Below are 17,578 nucleotides of genomic sequence, written 5' to 3' on the forward strand. Positions count from 1 at the left end.
TTTTTGGCCTTCATTGTAGTTTGCTTAGTCAAACTTGCCAAAACGCTTATTTTAGAAAGTTATGTGCTTAAAGTAACTTTCCAAAGAAAAATATGCATTTTTGAGTAGTAACATAAAATGCTTTCGAGAAAAAAATAACTTTATCCCAAAAGCACTATTGGAGCATCGGTCAAGCGATCGACAAACATACTTTACAAAACTAGGCAAACACAAACGATTATACTTCAAAGTACTTTTCCAAAAAAAAAAAACTTTAACACAAGATATTTTTAAGTTCGAGTCAAACAAGCTATCAACTTTTGCCGGTTGGACTTGGTATACTCTCTTAGGTCAAAATTTCCTTGCACGTTTTCTGAAATCCAAACCATCAGTAAAGTCATTGAGTAATTGTCATTTTTCTACTTCCCACTAAATACGGCAAGACTTCCAAGTCAAGTCGAGATTGAAAAGCAAAGATAAATAATACAGCACAACTGCATCTTTTGTCAGTACTACTGAGTCATTCTTCTAGGTAGGTTCCTAATTACTACCAAATATTGGGGGCAAACAAGTACATCCAAAACAAGTTGATACAAAAGTCGCAACGCAAAATCAGCTATAGCTTTCACAATTACCATGATGTTACTGATACAAAATCCTGTTCTTAATCTGTATGTATGAATCCAAATGTAAGCTTGCTCTCGAAACCACTGTACAAGAACATTGTTCCAAAGCTACTAAATGGATTTTCAAAAAGGGGGAAGAAGAGAAGACAAGTGCACCCCAAACCGGAGTAAGCCTGCAACTGTAACATCAAAATCAGTTAACAAAATGCAATTGCACAAACAAAGGAAAAGCTGCTCAAACATCTGGTGCCATTAGCTACTTAGTTTTAAGACTCTGGGCACTTCATCATTCTACAAGGAACAAAAACACCAGCAGTTTCATGAACCGTCACATTCCCTCTTACAGTAAAACCTAGAAAACTACCACTTTCATCTTTAGTATACATTTCTTTTCCAAGGGTTGATCACTCTATTAACAACAGAGCTACTACCATATATCAGAGAGCATCATGTAATGAAGGAACAGAACAAACGAGTGCAGCACAGTGCAAATCTTCACATTGTCTTGTCCTCACGCTTATAAGAATGAAGTATTTCAATAAAAATCAACTTCAGCATAAGCTGTCAGGAATAATGTAATGTGATTTGTGCAAACAAATTGTACAGCAACTGAAAGAGTAAATCTCATTTGGGAGCGCTATTAGGCATCATATAGGCAATGACTCAAAAAATATGCGACGAGAAATAGTTCCAGAGCTGGGAGGATTTGAAGCACCTGAACGACAATGTTTTATGTCCAACAATGAGAACTTCATAGCAGCTCAAAATCCAAGGACTACAGCACCAAGACAACAAGCACAGAGAATTCACAGTTATGGGATTCGCAAACACACACCACACATCAGAAATCAATTTCTTTCTTTCCGTTCAAGAATAAGTGTTGGTTTTGTAAATTGAGCAACTGACAAACAAATAAATGACTTTCTTCCTTTTGCTTCATGATTGCATTATCTCCAAGCATATCTAACTGAATACTTATTTTCCCTTCACTACAAACGTAATCTCAAACCTTCAAAAGCAATGTTAATGATATTTCAAAATGCGTGTCAATCCATTAACTAAAATATAATACCAGATACTTTGATCACATAAACGAATCTCTTTTCGACACTATGCATTCTTGTGAGAAAAATATCCAACAACTGGACATAATGCTGTCAGAAACTATCCTAATGACCCTCACGCAATATATCTAAGGGGATCTTAACCAGATAATAGGTAACTTGCACTTTCATGTACCATTTGCGCTTGAAATAATCATGCAGGATACCTCCTCTATTATTCCAGTAAATTCTTACATGGAGATGCCATAACAAAATATTGCGTTGTTTAAACACCAGAGTGTCGACTGTACTCTAAAAAGCTCAATTTTCCTTACAGCAGGAAAGGACCAGATGTCTCTTTTCCCCACAGTAGAATCCAACATGCTCTGGAGCAATACAACCTAAAACTAAGACACTCTCACCCTATTTAAATAATGAGGCCAAATAACAGATCAACTCCAGCTTCTTCTGGTGGGATCCAATTGCACAGGGAGCTTCCAGCTATACACATCCAGTTGCCATCTTTTTGTCCAACTCAAATCTGTACCATAAACAAATTTGTGGTGACCAAAAGTTCCTCATCTTCCACTGCAACTCTTATTAGAAGAAACGTAAGTCTCCATCTTCCCCACAACTTAACAGGGAAAAAGAATTTGCTAATTCAGTAAGATACTCTGTACACGAGAACAAAATAAACATCAAATAACACAAGCTTTTAACATGTGACGTACCTTAGTAATAAGATCCAGAATCACCACTGCCCATATAACCACTACCACCCATGTTACGGCTGGAATAGGCTGATGAGTAAGAGCTACCAGCAACCTGAAAATTTCAACAGAGTAACATAAATACAGTGGTCCGCAATCAAAACAGAAGCTCCAGACAAATAATCGTCAAAATAAAGTATACATCATTGCTACGAGACATGTAATCGCCACCATAGCCAGATGAATACATTCCACTGACACCACTGCCATCATAGGAGCCTGTAAATCCCCAAAAAGAAGTTAAGACAGTTATCCAACGTCGAACACTATAACACCTACAGTTCACATGAGCCCCAGATTTTTCAAAGAACACTAAGAACTCACCTCCACCATAGCCTCCTTGACGACTGCTATACATTCCATGAGAATCTTGACCAGAAAGGGAACTCCGGCTGCCACTATATCCAGCATTTGATCTCCCTAGCCTACTGCTATTCAGGAATAGAAAGTCAGTATAACACTAGAATTGCAAGGGATATAACTATCATCTCAATAGAAAAACAGCATACCTGTCACTGTAATCCCCATATTGTGTGCCACTAGCACCACCAAGTTCATAATCCAAACGAGAACGAGAAGGGCGGGGTCCTGCATCAGCATAGCGGGGAGGAACATCATCCTGACATGTGGACACACTAAATTAGATCTTACATCTTATGTAGATCAAGAATGTTACGAACATCAAAATATCCCACTGCATTTAGTAACATCTGACACGCTGGCTAAGACTACATACCATTGCACTGTATGAACGTTTGGAGCCCGACGTGGAGTCATATTCCCTACCTCTCCCCTCACGATACGCAGGAGGAGGCCTTTCATACCGCTGTTCATAATCATCATCAACATACGTTCTCCTTGTCGTTGTGCGAGCAGTACCTCTAGGAAAATCAGAGTATCCCGAGCTACGAGAGGAATAGTCATCCCTGTAGGAAACACGTCTGTCGGAAGAAAACCTAGAAGAATAATCCATTGTGGCTCTGCTTCTAGGAGGAGGAATTTCCTCATGTCGTGCATACTCCCTCTTCAAGTTACTCTTTGAATATGAGGGAACTGCAATTCAATTTTAGTCATCTAGAAAGAAAGTAGAGTGGAAGCAGCAGGGCAAAACAAAAGTTCAGAACTGATCCCATACCAGGTGGTCTCCTGTCATAGGACCTGCTGGATAGTGGAGACATAGGTCTGCCCCTAGGGGCCATAACTGGTCGCCTATCCCTCATTGCGACAGGTCGTTTAAAACTACGATCGGCAAGGGGAGGGACACGTGAACTAACTCTAGATCCACGAACAGGGAGTCTGCGAGAGACTGGACGACTCCAAGGAGCAGGGGGGCCACGCATCAGCCCACGTCGAGGTCGCAGATCACGCGCACCATATCTCCCTCTTCCCCTCTGAAGTGGTCGTGATAATCTGGCCCTAACTTTGACCTGGAATATACAACTATAAGCAGGCATGCACAAGAAGGACATGTTCAGATAAGATTCAAGACAAAAAAGACAGACCTTCTTATCTCCTTCCCCCAACTCTTCATTATTAATGCTTTTGACACAAATAACTGCAGCATCATGAGTGTCGAAGGAGACAAATCCAAAATCCTTTCTCTTGGCAGAAGGCATATTACGAGCAAGCTCAATTTTTTCAATCTTGCCATATTGTTTAAGTAAATCTCGCACACGATCCTCATCCCAAGATGCAGAAAGACCATCAATAAAAATTGTTTTAACCTGAAATCAATACACATCAATTGTCAAATAATGACTTGCTGCACTGCAAGATCTACATTGAACCTACAAAGTCATCCGAAGAGCACCTTCATGGGGAAAAATCACTTAGCTTACCCTCTATCAACCCCCTCCCCCCTCCCCCCACCCGACCAAGAAAGACAAAAAAAATATAAAGAACCTCAGACTGGAACAAAGTTATCCAGTCTAACTGAACTAGCAGTAAATACAATCAGTAGCCTCACCCATCTTTCTTTCCTGTTGAAGCATAAGGTACTAAAATAAGAGGGTAGGAAGCAAACCATAAAAGGATATACTACTTCAGTAACAAGTTCAAAATTAGTATATACCAAATAGTCCACCGCAAAATAACTAAGCTTCTCCAATAAGCTAAGTGTAACCAACTCCATTTGGAAGACATAGTAGCCAAACTTGGCCAGAGCCGCAGTCCTTTTCAAAAACAGATAAATGGGTCCGAAGAGCTTACCTGTGCCATAATTTCATCTCCAGGGTCAATGAATGAATCTGCAAAAGAAACCTTTGCAGGCCTATCAACTCCAAACACAATATCTCTCTTCTGTAGACGTTTGAAAGCATCCATGGCCTCTGAGCGTGACGGGAACTCCAAAAAAGCAAATCCCCGATTCATTCCTTCATTATTAGTGTCTTCAACTAATGTCAAATCCTCAACATTATCAATGCCATAATGCTTCAACTTCTCTTTTAACTGGAGTGAAAGTAAACATATATCAGACAGAAGTTAAGCAGCTCTTCGAGCTTAAGAAGTCGATGTTTCATGACCATATGAATTTGCTTGTGTCTACTTACAGCTTCTTTTGTCCAAGATTTGCATATGTTGCCCAAGAATAGGGTATCACTGTCCTGACTGGGGGAAACACCACATTTCTTGCCATTCACCTGGAAGTTGGTATGTTAGGAAACAAGCTTTATCAAGTAATGAACATCAGGCGCTCTGATAACTACAGAATCAAGAGAGTACCACTGGATTTTTCAGCTCAATACAAGCTCGTTTAGCTTGTTCCACTGTTGCAAAACGCAGGAATGCAAATCCTTTATTCTTCTTTGTCTGAGGATTCATCAAGAGTCTCACTTCCGTTACCTCACCAACTTGACTGAAAATTTTCCTGAGGTCATCCTCAACAGCATCCTTGTCCAAGCCACCAATAAAAATTTCGAATTCCTTCCTCTTAAGCCTTTCTTTAGCAACTTCGTGATGTTCTGCATCCTCAGCTGCATCGACCATCTCAGCATGCTCATGCTCCTCCCCTGATGCATGCTCATTTTCTTCCTCGCCCTCAAAGTCCTCATGCTCTTCAACTTCCTCTTCAACCATATCACCCTCCTCCTTTTCACCATCATCTCCCTCTTGGGGATCCTCCTCTATTTCATAATCCTCTTCCTGAACATCCTCATGTTCAATTCCTCTCTCATCATAATCAACACCACCATACTCTTCAGGCTCAAATTCAGGATCATTATCCTCCAAATCTAATCGCTCACCTTTTTCATATTCATCAACTGACTCTTTCACATCGTCCTCTGCCATCAAAAAATAGCCATCCAGGCCCATAAATAAACTGAAAATAGAAGAGTCTAACCCCTTGACCCATGTAACCAGATTTATGGTAAACCTTGTAAGTTGTCACAACTTGAAACTATCTAGAGAAATAAAATTGATATCTTGATCAAGAAAACATGCTCCAAAAGAGGGTTGCAACCATGGAAAGGGAAATACGTCAAAATAAAGATTCTTATTCCAAGGTCACCAGAGCTTAATCACCCTTGTCACTGTAACCCTCCTTTGTAGTTTCTCCTTCATTGAAGAATGAACAACAATTTGATCCATCTCCAAATTATGAATGAATCCTGAAGCTACACTTCCTCTGTAGTTTTCTATAATTACAAATTGATTCCAAACCTTTCCCTCATAAAGGTGGAGGACACATAGTTTTACCGCCGTATGCGCCTAGAGCTTAAGTAGGTAATTCTATTTTCCCGGCAACGATTTATTATATAAAATTGAATGAAAAATAGGATTAAAAAAAACATGTTATGGGAATAAATATCACTATAAATGACTAATCATCATGATTTGTTGATTTGCTATTTCATTGCTTTCTTCATACAGCTACATGCACTAACCAAGAATCACCAAAGCAGAAATTGTTAATTGGGACAAACATGTATCAATTAATTCTCAGCAGGTCATATCGTGTAATTCATATACAACTCTTTTGTCCTCCCATGTTCATCCTATCTTGGATAATCGTCTTTTATAGTTCTATTAATTCCAGTGTCCGCACCGACAAAACCTCACCCATAAAACCAACTGCTTTTTGTACCTATACTACAATAATGTTTGATACTATATTTTCTATAAACGAGAATTCGAACTACTATAACAGAAAAGAGTCTAAATATTATTTATAGTGATTAAACAACAAGAATTCAAATTACTATATCAAAAAAGACACCCAATAATTCAATATTCTTCAGTAGTGAACTTTTAAAATTTAATTAACCAACAAGATTTCAAATTAATATAATATCCAGGAATAATTGTCAACAAGTATGATACAAACAAGCTGGCCAGAAAATTATCAACAAAGTTCATATAACACCAATTTACAAGAAAATAGTAGAACTTACTCTTCTCAGCAACAACCCGATTCTCCACAGATTTCACTGGTTTCTCAGGCTCGGCTTTTCGGTCAGCCACCGGTTTTGATTCTTGTTTGACCTCCACCTTCTTCCTCTCCTCCACCACCGCAGAAACCTCAACTTTTACCGGTTCATCCGCCGCCGCCACCGGCTGATTTCCTTGTGATTTAGGTGTCCCTCGGGCTGTCCGCCCGCCCCGTTTCGATGCAGATCCTGTCGTCGTCTTCTTTACAGCTTTCGGAGGCATGTTTTCGGCCGCTAGAATTCCAAGAAAACTCTAAAGATTGGATCTTTAGGAACTTCGAGGAAATTAAGAATGATCTGAAAGATTGAAGAACTTCTATTGTCTATATATGATATCAGGAAAAATTGAGAGAGAACACACCCGAATTAGGAGAATTGGGAATTTTGGAACCCTAATTTGCTTTATATAGAGAGAGAAAAAAGAAGTACAATAAATAATTTATTAGTATAAATGTGATTATTGTTTGTATATTAATAAATTTATTAGTATAACTTGAGATCATCAAAAAAAAATAATAAATCTCAAATCTTAAGTTTGTATCTACATATGATAAATAGTGGGTAGAGGTGATTGATGATAGGATCATGTTGAAGGTCTATGGGTGGAGGTGATTAATTTCAGTCTTAAATTTATATTTATATATGATAAATAGTTGTAGAGGTTGATGATAACGGTTATGTTGAAGGTTGTTGGTGGAGGTGACTAAATTTCAATCTTGAATTCGTATCTATACATGATAAATAGTGATAGAGGTGATTAATGATAGTGATTATGTTGAAGGCTGGTGGTAGAGGTGATTAAATTTCAATTTTGATTCGTATCTACATATGAAAACAGAAGTAGAGGTTGATGATAGCAATTATGCTGAAGATCAGTGGTGAAGGTGATTGTTGATTGCAGCTACTAGCTATGATTTTGGTGGTCAGTTTGAGATGATACGCTCTTAGCAGAGGACGTTTGTAGAAGGGTGGTGATAGTTTGTGGAGGTGATGATGGCTAGTGTTGATTTCTAGAGCGGTGTAAAAGCAATCCTCCGATATAAGCCTACTAGTTCATTACGATACAATGTGTTCCGTCTTCCTTCTTCATATATCAAGTGTATAAACATGTATTACATTGATAAGAGATAGAAGATACATTGTAAAATTAACTAAATTGTGGATAATAGGGATTACAGTATATCTACCACAATTATGAAAGATACATGTATATCTCTGTTATGATAGTTTCACATTATATTTACTATCACTGTCACAATTATAAAAGATACATGTAATCTCTGTTATGATAATTTCACATTGTATCTACTATCTTTACCACAATTATGAAAGATACAAGTAATCTCTGTTATGATAATTTCACAGTGTATCTGCTATCTCTTCCACAATTATGAAAGATACATGTAATCTCTGTTATGATAATTTCACAGTGTATCTGATATCTCTATCAAATTATGAAAGATACATGTAATCTCTGTTTATGATAAAGATGATTGAATTTAAATAGGAGATGGTTTGATTACACACTCTTGATAATCTAGTGTGAGAGTAACTCGGAGCATGAAAAAAAACCAAAATAAAGTGTTAATCAAAGTTTAACAATTCTTCTAACTATCAAACTCAACCTCTAATTTAAAAAATAAAATAAAATTAGCACACATCATCATTATAAAAAGCGTTCTATCTAAGCAGTTCAATAATAGCAATAATAGCATACCTAATGTATTGAAGCAATTCGTAATTCATAAATAATAGAAATCGCTTAAGTATTTAATACAAAGTAATTAAGTTAAAACCATTAGAGGAGATTCAAAAGAAAGCAATGTAAAAAAGATTCTCTTGAAGTTAGATTTTATTATAAATTTGATTATTATTTGTATATTAACTTGAGATAGTCAAAAAAAATAAATCAAATCTTTAGTTTGTATCTACATATGATAAATAGTTTGAAGGTCTATGGGTGGAGGTGATTAAATTTCAGTCTTAAATTTATATCTATATATGATAAATAGTCGTAGAGGTTGATGGTAACGATTATGCTGAAGGCTGCTGGTGGGGGTGATTAAATTTCAATCTTGAGTTCATATCTATGTATGATAAATAGTGGTAGAGGTGATTGATGATAGTGATTATGTTGAAGGCTTGTGGTAAATGTGATTAAATATCAATCTTGAATTCATATCAACATATAATAAACAGTAGTAGAGGTGATTAAATATCAATCTTGAATTCATAACAACATCTAATAAACAGTAGTAGAGGTTGATGATAACGATTATGTTGAAGGTCAGTGGTGGAAGTGACTATCGCTTGCAGCTACTAGCTATGATTTTGGTGGTCAGTTTGAGATATTACGCTATTAGTTGATGACGTTTGTAGAAGGGTGATAATAGTTTGTGGAGGTGATAATGGCTAGTGTTGATTTTTGGGGAGGTGTAAAAAACAATCCTCCATTATAAGTCTATTAGTTCATTGCTATACAAGGTGATGCCTTTCGTCTTCCTAGATACATTGTGAAATTAACTAAATTGTGGATAATAGATATTAAAACATATCACCACCACAATTATGAAAGATACATGTATGTCTGTTATGACAATTTTGCAGCATATTTACTATCTCTGTCACAATTATGAAAGATACATGTAATCTATGTTATGACAATTCACAGTATATCTACTATCTTTATCATAATTATAAAAGATGCATGTAATCTCTAATGGTCAATGACCTCCCAACCTATTACCAGATTTTCAACTACACACTTATTCTTCGCGGGAGTCCTATTACCTCCCTGAACTACTTTAGAATGGAATAAATAACCCCTTAAGTGTTGAGTTGGCATAGAGAGTGTATGTCACTCTCTTTGAAAGAGTGAGTTGCCTATTATTATTATTTTTAAATTTCCGTTTTTCTTTCTCTTTCTTTCTTCTTATTTATCTATACAACTTTACATTTTTCACCATTATCATTGTTGAAGCTTTTTCAATAGATGTTTGGTATAAAAATTATAACAACTAATGCATTTTATGAATAAATAATTTTTCAATAGATATATTTAGAACATATCTAACAAATTAATTTATTTAAAAAAAAAAAAAGCATACCCATTAATTAATTTTTTTTTAAGTCATGGACTCAAGTGTAACAAAATCAAAGCGAAGTAATTGTATATTTAAAAAATATCTTCAAACTTATTAAAAGAAACTAAAACAAAACAATTTTTTCTACATTTTTAAAGAAGGATCCTACATGTTCTCCTAAAACCCATGAAGATTCAAAATCAAAAACTCAAATTATAAATTAATCATGAAAAATTTAGAGGGAGAAAGAATAAAAAATTGGGAAGAGAAAAGGTCACTTGAATTTTCGTTTTTATAAATTGTTAGAGATATAAAAATTTATTAAGGTAAAAAATGGTGTTTATTATAGTTAGGGTTGAAAAAATGATTGGGAAAGAAAGGAAGAGGAAAGAGGAGTACTTTCTTTTAATTTTTTTTTATTAAATGGTGAGATACACGTGTCAAGTGTGTGTATTTCACCACAAGACACATGTCTGATAATGATATTTCAGGGAGGAAATAATTTCACTTTAAAATAGCTCAGGGGTTAATAGAACCCCGTAAAACATAAGTGTGTAATTGAAAATCCGATAATAAATTGAGGGATCATTTGACCATCTTCTCTCTATGTTATGAAAAGATGATTTAATTTAGATAGTGGATGGTTTGATGACACACACTTGATAATCTAGTGTGAGAGTAATTCAGAGCTTGAAGAAAAACAAATGGGAAATGTTAATCATAGAAAAATTAAACTCGACCTCTAATTTTACAAAAATAAAAGTTAGCACACATCGTAATTATAAATTAGTGTTTTTTTATCAAAGCAGTCCAACAATAACAATAGTAGCATACCTAGTATATCAAAGCAATTCATAATTCATAAATAATAAAAATCGTTGAAGTATTTAAAACAAAGTAATTAAGTCAAAATCATTAGAGAAGATTCAAAAGATAGAAAAGATTCTCTTGAAGTTAGATGTTATTTTTGTAGAATTCTTTGAACGTAACTCTCGAAACGTTATAGTATACTCTACTTGTTCACTTATATATATTTCTACTATTCTAAATAATGCACTGCTAGACTAGGAATCCTCTCTAGCTCAAAGTACATGCCATGAATTGTTACAAGAAATATGGTTAGACCATTTGAAGCTATTTTCACCAGCAGTAACATGACCCTCCTTGAATCTCTTCCAATCTACTAGTACATTCTTCAAATCAGCCACTTTAGCTTCAATGGTCCGGCAACAATTAGCGTGAACGGTCATAACTAACTTAACATCTTTATTATCGCTACAGAAACCACCAAAATATAGGGTGTCCAAGAATTTCATTCTAAGATAGAGTTCCTTATTCACGCCTTCACGTAACATTTTGGCCAACACGTCTTGTTCTTTCATGCCCTTCGAGTTCCTCCTCATCGCGTACCAAATTTCAAATAATGTGATGGTTTTTCTGTTGGACCTCACATAGTAAAACCCTGTATTGATGGAATTTGAGTAGGAGAAAGAGTCTCCATTGAACCGATCAGTACTCATTTGTAAATCCAATTTTTTGCTCTTGTTTAACAATAAAAATGGATTTCTTAGCCACATTACATCTGTGTCCTGCAAAAATTAGCTCTACTTATAATGGGCCTTGGGTAAGTCATCTATAAGTGGGCTTTTAGTAGAAAAGAAGGATCAGGCCCAATAAACCCATTAGAATTGTGCGGGTCCAAAAAGGATGAAAATTAAAAATTAGATTGCAAATATTTATTTTGTTTTCCAGACGGCCGCTGGAGCTCGACTATTCCGGAATCATGCCACATAGGGCTCTATTTGGGGAAAAGTATTTTCTATCAAATTTTTTTCTATATTCGAGACTCAAATCCAAAATATCTGATTAAAGAACGAAACAATCTCATCCACTTAAACATATCTTTTTGGTGCGGTAAATTGCAATTGTCTCTCTGCCTATGGTTCATGAAAATTGAAAAAGAAAATTTTGTCTCTGAACTGTGAAAGGTAAATATCAGAAAGAGCAAGTAAACTATTGCTAACACGTGTCCCATTAAAAAAAAAATGACAAAATGTGCGATCACAATCATCACCACAGTTTTATTTTTTTTACGGAAAATAACAATCAATCAAATATATTTTTATGTAAAGTTTACTAAAAATTGGATTTTTAAAATCCTTTCACTGATAAATCAGAACTACAATGTACTTTTGAGGGAGGGAGGGGGAAGATTTAAAGTATTCAGAAAATGTACATAATAGCTTTTCATCTCAATTTAAAATTACGAGATGAATTCAAGTGTTTGAAATTATGAGATAAAATTCAAATGCTTCAAAATATTTGATTCGAAAATTTTACATCATAATTTCATATTTTTAAAAATATAAAAGTTGATCCACATATTTATATTTTATAAACAAGCCCCGCCAATAAATATAGATGTTCTTCCGAAACCAATTTCAATATTTATTTTTTAAAAAAACTTTTAGCCATTACATTAAGAAAAACAACTTTAAATTTCAAGTTAAATGCATATAGAAACACAATTTAATTTTAGTATACTCTTAACTTGGCGTTAGTTTAGTTGCAACTATGACCTTTAATTTTGGATGTGCACAAGTAGACATTTAAATTTGTATAAAATAGAACAAATTGACACATTCATCCTACATGGTACATTGCAATTTTGTGTCCTACGTGGCGTCCTACGTGTATTATGTCATGTAGGACATGTGTGTTTACTTGTTCAATTTTATACAAGTTTAGGTGTCTACTTGTGCACACTCAAAATTGGAGGACATAGTTATTCGCTGAAGTCAAATTAAGGGTCATATTTATATATTATGCCTATATTTTTTCAACTTCCAATTTCAAAATTATACTATTTCTTTTTTCGAATATTTATAAATTTCGCTGAGCTTAAGACAAGTAGAACAAAATGTACGAGAATTACTTCATCTAAAACGGAAAATCTTAACTGTCACTTTACATGACATGTTTTTTAACATGTTTATAAAATATAAACCACGCACTCCATGCTATTTTTAACTTAGGTATCAAATTAAAATTAGATAAATTAATTCAAATGAAAATAAGAATAAGAATTAATTAGAAAAAAGTGAACGTACCGTAAATATGAAATTATAACCAAGTTTAAGCACTTCCATCAAAAACCGTGTCCTTCTCCACATCATTTTAATAAACTCCTCCGACATATAAATCTTCTCTCTGGCGAAATCTCCGTCGCCGGTGACTAACCGGTAACAATGAAGTCGCCGGAACCTACACCGTTCATACGCCGTCTGATCCACAGCTACCACTAATAAATGTTCCAGTAATACCCTTGTACTCTCTCCTTCCCAAAATCCCTCCAAAAATAGATCGAACATCGATGGGTACTCGCCGTTATAGGGCTCCACGTAAGCTTTGTTTATTACAGTAATAATTACTGTTTTTTCCGCCATTGATGCTTTTTTTAAAGCTCCTTCAAGCTCATACTTCGCCATCCCCTGTTTTTACCCAAAAAAAAAAATTAACATTCACATGGAGTAATATGAAATTAGGGTAAATAAATTATTGATAAGGATACTTACAGGTGGAGAGTTTGTTGGGTTAATTTGAAAAGACAAGAAAGTTTTAGGGGGAAAAGTAGATAAAGTAGAAATATAAATAAATCCAACTAAAAGCAGAGAAATAATTGCAAGAGTGGAGATGGAGTTCTTGGTGTAATCCATTTTTATTTTTAGTTTAGTGGATTTTGAATCTTCACCAAAAGTATTCCAATGTTTTTGGGGGGTTTTGCCTTTTGTTATGTAAGGAGATTTGGGGTGTGGGGTAGGTAGGGAAGTTTTTTCTTCTTTTTTGCTTTAGGAAGGTCATGTAAACAGCCTCTATGTATATATAGAGTAACATCAACTTATTGTTGTTGTTAGGGTTAGGCAAGTCATGTAAACAACTTTTTTATATTTGAATGATAATATTTGTGTATATTTTATTTTTTAAAATTTTATTTTATGAGATTATACAAATATGTCATTATTGTTATTGAAGTTGCAAAGATTATGTAAACAACTTTTTTGTAATTAAACAACAAAATTTACGTATACTTTATTTTTTTTGAATTTCAGTTTGTTCATGAGATTGTACAAATATGTCATTGTTATTCTTGAAGTTAGGAAGGTCCCTTTTTGTATCTGAACGGTAAAAATTATGTGTATTTTCAAATTTCATTTTATGAGATTATATGTAATTATTGTTATTGAACTTAAAAGGCTATGCAATGAAAACAAAATGGGGAGGATATGTACTAAAAAATAATTATAGATGCTAATCAAATATATAATATATACACAAAAACATATTAATTGGTGTAATATATTATAATATTATTATTTTAATAGACCGCTAGACATTAGTGTTAGAATATATAGAAACTAGGAGAAGGTAAATATAGAAAAGTTGTCTGTTGCTAGGCATTTTCAACATGATTATTTTTTTCATGCCACTTAGTAAATTCTCTGATGGTCCTAAAAAAGCTCAAATAAAATGTCATAATTAGCAAAAAATTATATAATCTATTAAAATTAAAATAGCTTTTCAAAAGAGTATTTTTGAAAAATACAATTTGTGTTTGGCTGATTCATTTGAAATGTGTTTTTCATAAGCAAATTGTGTTTGGTTGATCTTTTATAAAAAAGTGTTTTTGAGAGTCTAATTTTAAAAAAAAGGACAATCATTAATATACTTCCAATATTAAAATTATTTTATAAAGAAAAACTATTTTAAATATCTATTATGAAAAAAATTAATTAATTTTTTATTTTTATTAAATGAAAATGTACATGTTTAAAATTTGAATCAATATTATACTTTTTTTGGGAGGCTGAAATCTTTAATTTTTATTTTTTGTCTTTTTTCTAATCTTGTAAAAATATTGTTATATATTTTTTCTAATTCTGTAAAATAATACGTAAAATAATATATAAAATAATAATATATAATTGTAAAATAAATTATAAAATTTATTATATAAAAATAATTTTATAAAATTAAATGAAATTTAACCAAACTTATGATATATGCTAATTAATTAATAAAAAATATATTGGTTAATATGTATATATGAAAACGACATTTTATTATTGAGAATTTTTTTTTTGTTTCTGCTTCTGCTTTTTTTTAAATACATAAATTTTTAGCTTATTCCCAACAATAGAAAAACTGTTTCTGCTTTCATTTAAAAACACTTTTACTGATTTGCCAAACAGTTAATCTTTCAACAAAAATATTTTTTTTTTTCAAAAAAAAGTGTTTCTGACCTCCCAACAACAATGTCAAACAGACTCTTTGTATATATTAGTTAAAGCTTGAACCTAAAAACATTTTAAGATCCCACAATATCATGACAAAAATTCATACACTGAAACAATATACTTTACCTTAGTGAAGTAATAGATTAGATAAAATTTCATATTAATTAAACACAAATAGACTATAAAAGAATACATTAAAAAACATGAACACAATTTTTTATTGTATTTAAGTTTATCCCAAGATAGATGGCAAAATGGAAAATGCTACGTACTATATTTATTTATAAATGATAACTAACATTTAAATATTAGTCAAAACAAGTAATATAAACTTCAAAATTAAGGTAATTTTATTTAAAATGACTCTTATTCATAAGCAGAAAAGTCATTTTCTAAACAGGGAAATTAGTTATTTCTCTCTTTAAAAGATACTGTAAAAGATATATATTTTATAGCAATCAAATATCAGAAAGTTACTTACTAACGGAAATCATTTTTCTGAAAAATATTTCCTTCATACCAAATATGTGCCTTGTGGTATCTAAAGGTGAAAAAGTGCATTCCCATTTTTAGATATGATTTTTTTTTTTTGATAGAAAATATTATTTTTGAATGGATTTTATCTAAGACTGAGGTGATACTAAATTAGTCAGACTCTAATACGAATATCGTAAGTCGTATAAGTGAGATGCATTTGACTTTCACACATTCACTCAAACTTGTCAAACTTTCATTTGTCCATTTGCAGCCCTATGGCAGATCTCAATTAATTTTGTGTGCTAGCATTAAATTTGAAGACTTAAGAGGTCCACCTATGACCTAGTTGAGTTTACGTTGGACTTATTTTACTTCAAAAAAAACTTGTGCAATTTTACTAATTCTAAGTATAAAATATCCTTCTTATTTTACTTATCATTATTAAAAATAATTGATTTAAAATACATATTAGTTTTTTTAAAAAAATATATTTTTTTCACCTGTATCCTCAGTTTAATAAATACAAAAGACATTAATGTATATAGTGAAAAGAAGAATAGTCAAATATGTATTATTGGAGCGGATTGAGTAAAGTGATTAATGACATTTCATCTGGTTTGAGTTTGTGTAAATTAAATTATAGATTTTCTTTAATAAAGCGAGTTTTGAATATATAACTTCGTTATCTGTATATTCATGAACTATAGTTTTTCTTTTCACCCAAAAATAGGCCTTCTTGCGATGCAATATAACAGCAATTTCACAAGAAAAATCTATAAATGGAAGGCGTATAAATGCTTTATTCCTATCTTGTGAATATAGAAAAACTGTTTCCACAAAACTGTTATTCAACTACTTAAATATATCAAAGCAGGTTTGAAAAGAAAATCCACTAGTGAACAAGCCATTTTAAAAATAATGAAAAAAAGGAACATTATCAATAACAAATAATATAGTAACTAAAGAAAAGGAAACATGTAATGATAAAAGGTGTAGGGGAACAATAATAATTATACACTTCTATAATATTTACTAATATTCTATCCTAATTCTCGATCTCTAAGTCCTTCTATTTAGTGTTATGTCCTTACTCTTCTACTAAGTATACGTGCAACACTTGATAACTTGCACATGTTCTTGCATCAATTGTTCGCGATCTTGCTATGTTAGATAACCTAAAATTTTAGGAATCGCTAAGAGAATGGTACAGATAACACAAGCGGATTGTTAGAGAACTTTGATTTTTGCTTCATGAATTTACAAATGGATGCTCTCTATATAAACTACTAACTTAAGGGTTGATATACAAATATTTAATAATTGTTATGAAAGTCTCTACATATTTACATTTAGGTCTTTTCTCTAGAACTCTCTATGTGCCTAGAATATTCTAAGGATCTTCTATGCAATTCTATAATCTTCCATGAGAAATCTTCACGTTTATGTAGAATCATCCACAAGAACTAGTCTTTTTTCCAATGTAAGCCCTCCACATGGGCAACTTTATGCCATGTGGTACTTACGTGGGCTTATGTGGCATGAGGATATGGCGGACCGTCACATAAGGACCAAATGATCATATTTTTTATATACATCATGGACTATTTCAATTATCTGGTATATCTGAAGGACCATTTTGACCATTTTCTCTCTTTTTTTCAATAACTATTTTTACCTTTATCATTAACTATGTATTCAAAATCATTTATCATGTTCATTAAAGACTATACACCAACATTAATATGAATATGTACTTTATTTACTATTCCTTAAAAGAAATGCAAAGTTCATTGTGGATGAGTAAAAGTCCTGAATATTCTGAGAGATTTAGGAGTGACTTTACATTAATATGAGTATCATAATGATTTAGGAGTGACTT

At 32.9% G+C, this 17,578-nt stretch overlaps 2 protein-coding genes across 4 annotated transcripts; both read right to left on the bottom strand.

Moving 5' to 3' along the window:
• Window positions 1-1,853: 1,853 nt before the first annotated feature.
• LOC125843009 (uncharacterized) lies at window positions 1,854-7,231 on the bottom strand. Of its 3 annotated transcripts, none has more exons than XM_049522270.1 (12): window positions 6,810-7,231; window positions 5,140-5,699; window positions 4,968-5,057; window positions 4,627-4,866; window positions 3,921-4,142; window positions 3,554-3,845; window positions 3,155-3,471; window positions 2,928-3,037; window positions 2,743-2,849; window positions 2,561-2,637; window positions 2,380-2,473; window positions 1,854-2,236 (listed from the first exon to the last, which is right to left on the bottom strand). In XM_049522270.1, the coding sequence occupies exons 1-11, from the start codon at window positions 7,066-7,068 to the stop codon at window positions 2,381-2,383; spliced, it is 2,367 nt and encodes a 788-aa protein (XP_049378227.1). In that variant the 5' UTR covers window positions 7,069-7,231; the 3' UTR covers window positions 1,854-2,236; window position 2,380. The 3 variants fall into 3 exon arrangements, with proteins under 3 accessions (XP_049378227.1, XP_049378230.1, XP_049378222.1); XM_049522273.1 differs by having other exon boundaries at window positions 1,854-2,189; window positions 2,743-2,846; window positions 6,810-7,230; XM_049522265.1 differs by having other exon boundaries at window positions 1,854-2,189; window positions 6,810-7,230.
• Window positions 7,232-10,862: 3,631 nt separating this feature from the next.
• Window positions 10,863-13,714, bottom strand: LOC125843086 (uncharacterized protein At1g28695-like). The gene is made up of 3 exons (XM_049522320.1): window positions 13,504-13,714; window positions 13,039-13,419; window positions 10,863-11,517 (listed from the first exon to the last, which is right to left on the bottom strand). Exons 1-3 carry the CDS (start codon window positions 13,642-13,644, stop codon window positions 11,011-11,013), a joined length of 1,029 nt encoding a protein of 342 aa, XP_049378277.1. The 5' UTR covers window positions 13,645-13,714; the 3' UTR covers window positions 10,863-11,010.
• Between the last annotated feature and the right edge of the window lie 3,864 nt (window positions 13,715-17,578).

This window comes from Solanum stenotomum, chromosome 1, assembly GCF_019186545.1.
Source record: "Solanum stenotomum isolate F172 chromosome 1, ASM1918654v1, whole genome shotgun sequence".
In the NCBI taxonomy this organism is placed as follows: domain Eukaryota; kingdom Viridiplantae; phylum Streptophyta; class Magnoliopsida; order Solanales; family Solanaceae; genus Solanum; species Solanum stenotomum.

Excerpts from the sequence above, each read along its gene's own strand:
- LOC125843009 (XM_049522270.1), bottom strand. The coding sequence starts at position 7,068 with ATGCCTCCGAAAGCTGTAAAGAAGACGACGACAGGATCTGCATCGAAA. Across the intron at positions 4,867-4,967 it reads AATCTTGGACAAAAGAAGCT|TTAAAAGAGAAGTTGAAGCA; the intron begins GTAAGTAGACAC and ends CTTTCACTCCAG. Across the intron at positions 2,850-2,927 it reads TATGGGGATTACAGTGACAG|CAGTAGGCTAGGGAGATCAA; the intron begins GTATGCTGTTTT and ends ATTCCTGAATAG.
- LOC125843086 (XM_049522320.1), bottom strand. The coding sequence starts at position 13,644 with ATGGATTACACCAAGAACTCCATCTCCACTCTTGCAATTATTTCTCTG. Across the intron at positions 13,420-13,503 it reads ACCCAACAAACTCTCCACCT|GGGATGGCGAAGTATGAGCT; the intron begins GTAAGTATCCTT and ends GGGTAAAAACAG. Across the intron at positions 11,518-13,038 it reads GTTATAATTTCATATTTACG|GACACAGATGTAATGTGGCT; the intron begins GTACGTTCACTT and ends TAATTTTTGCAG.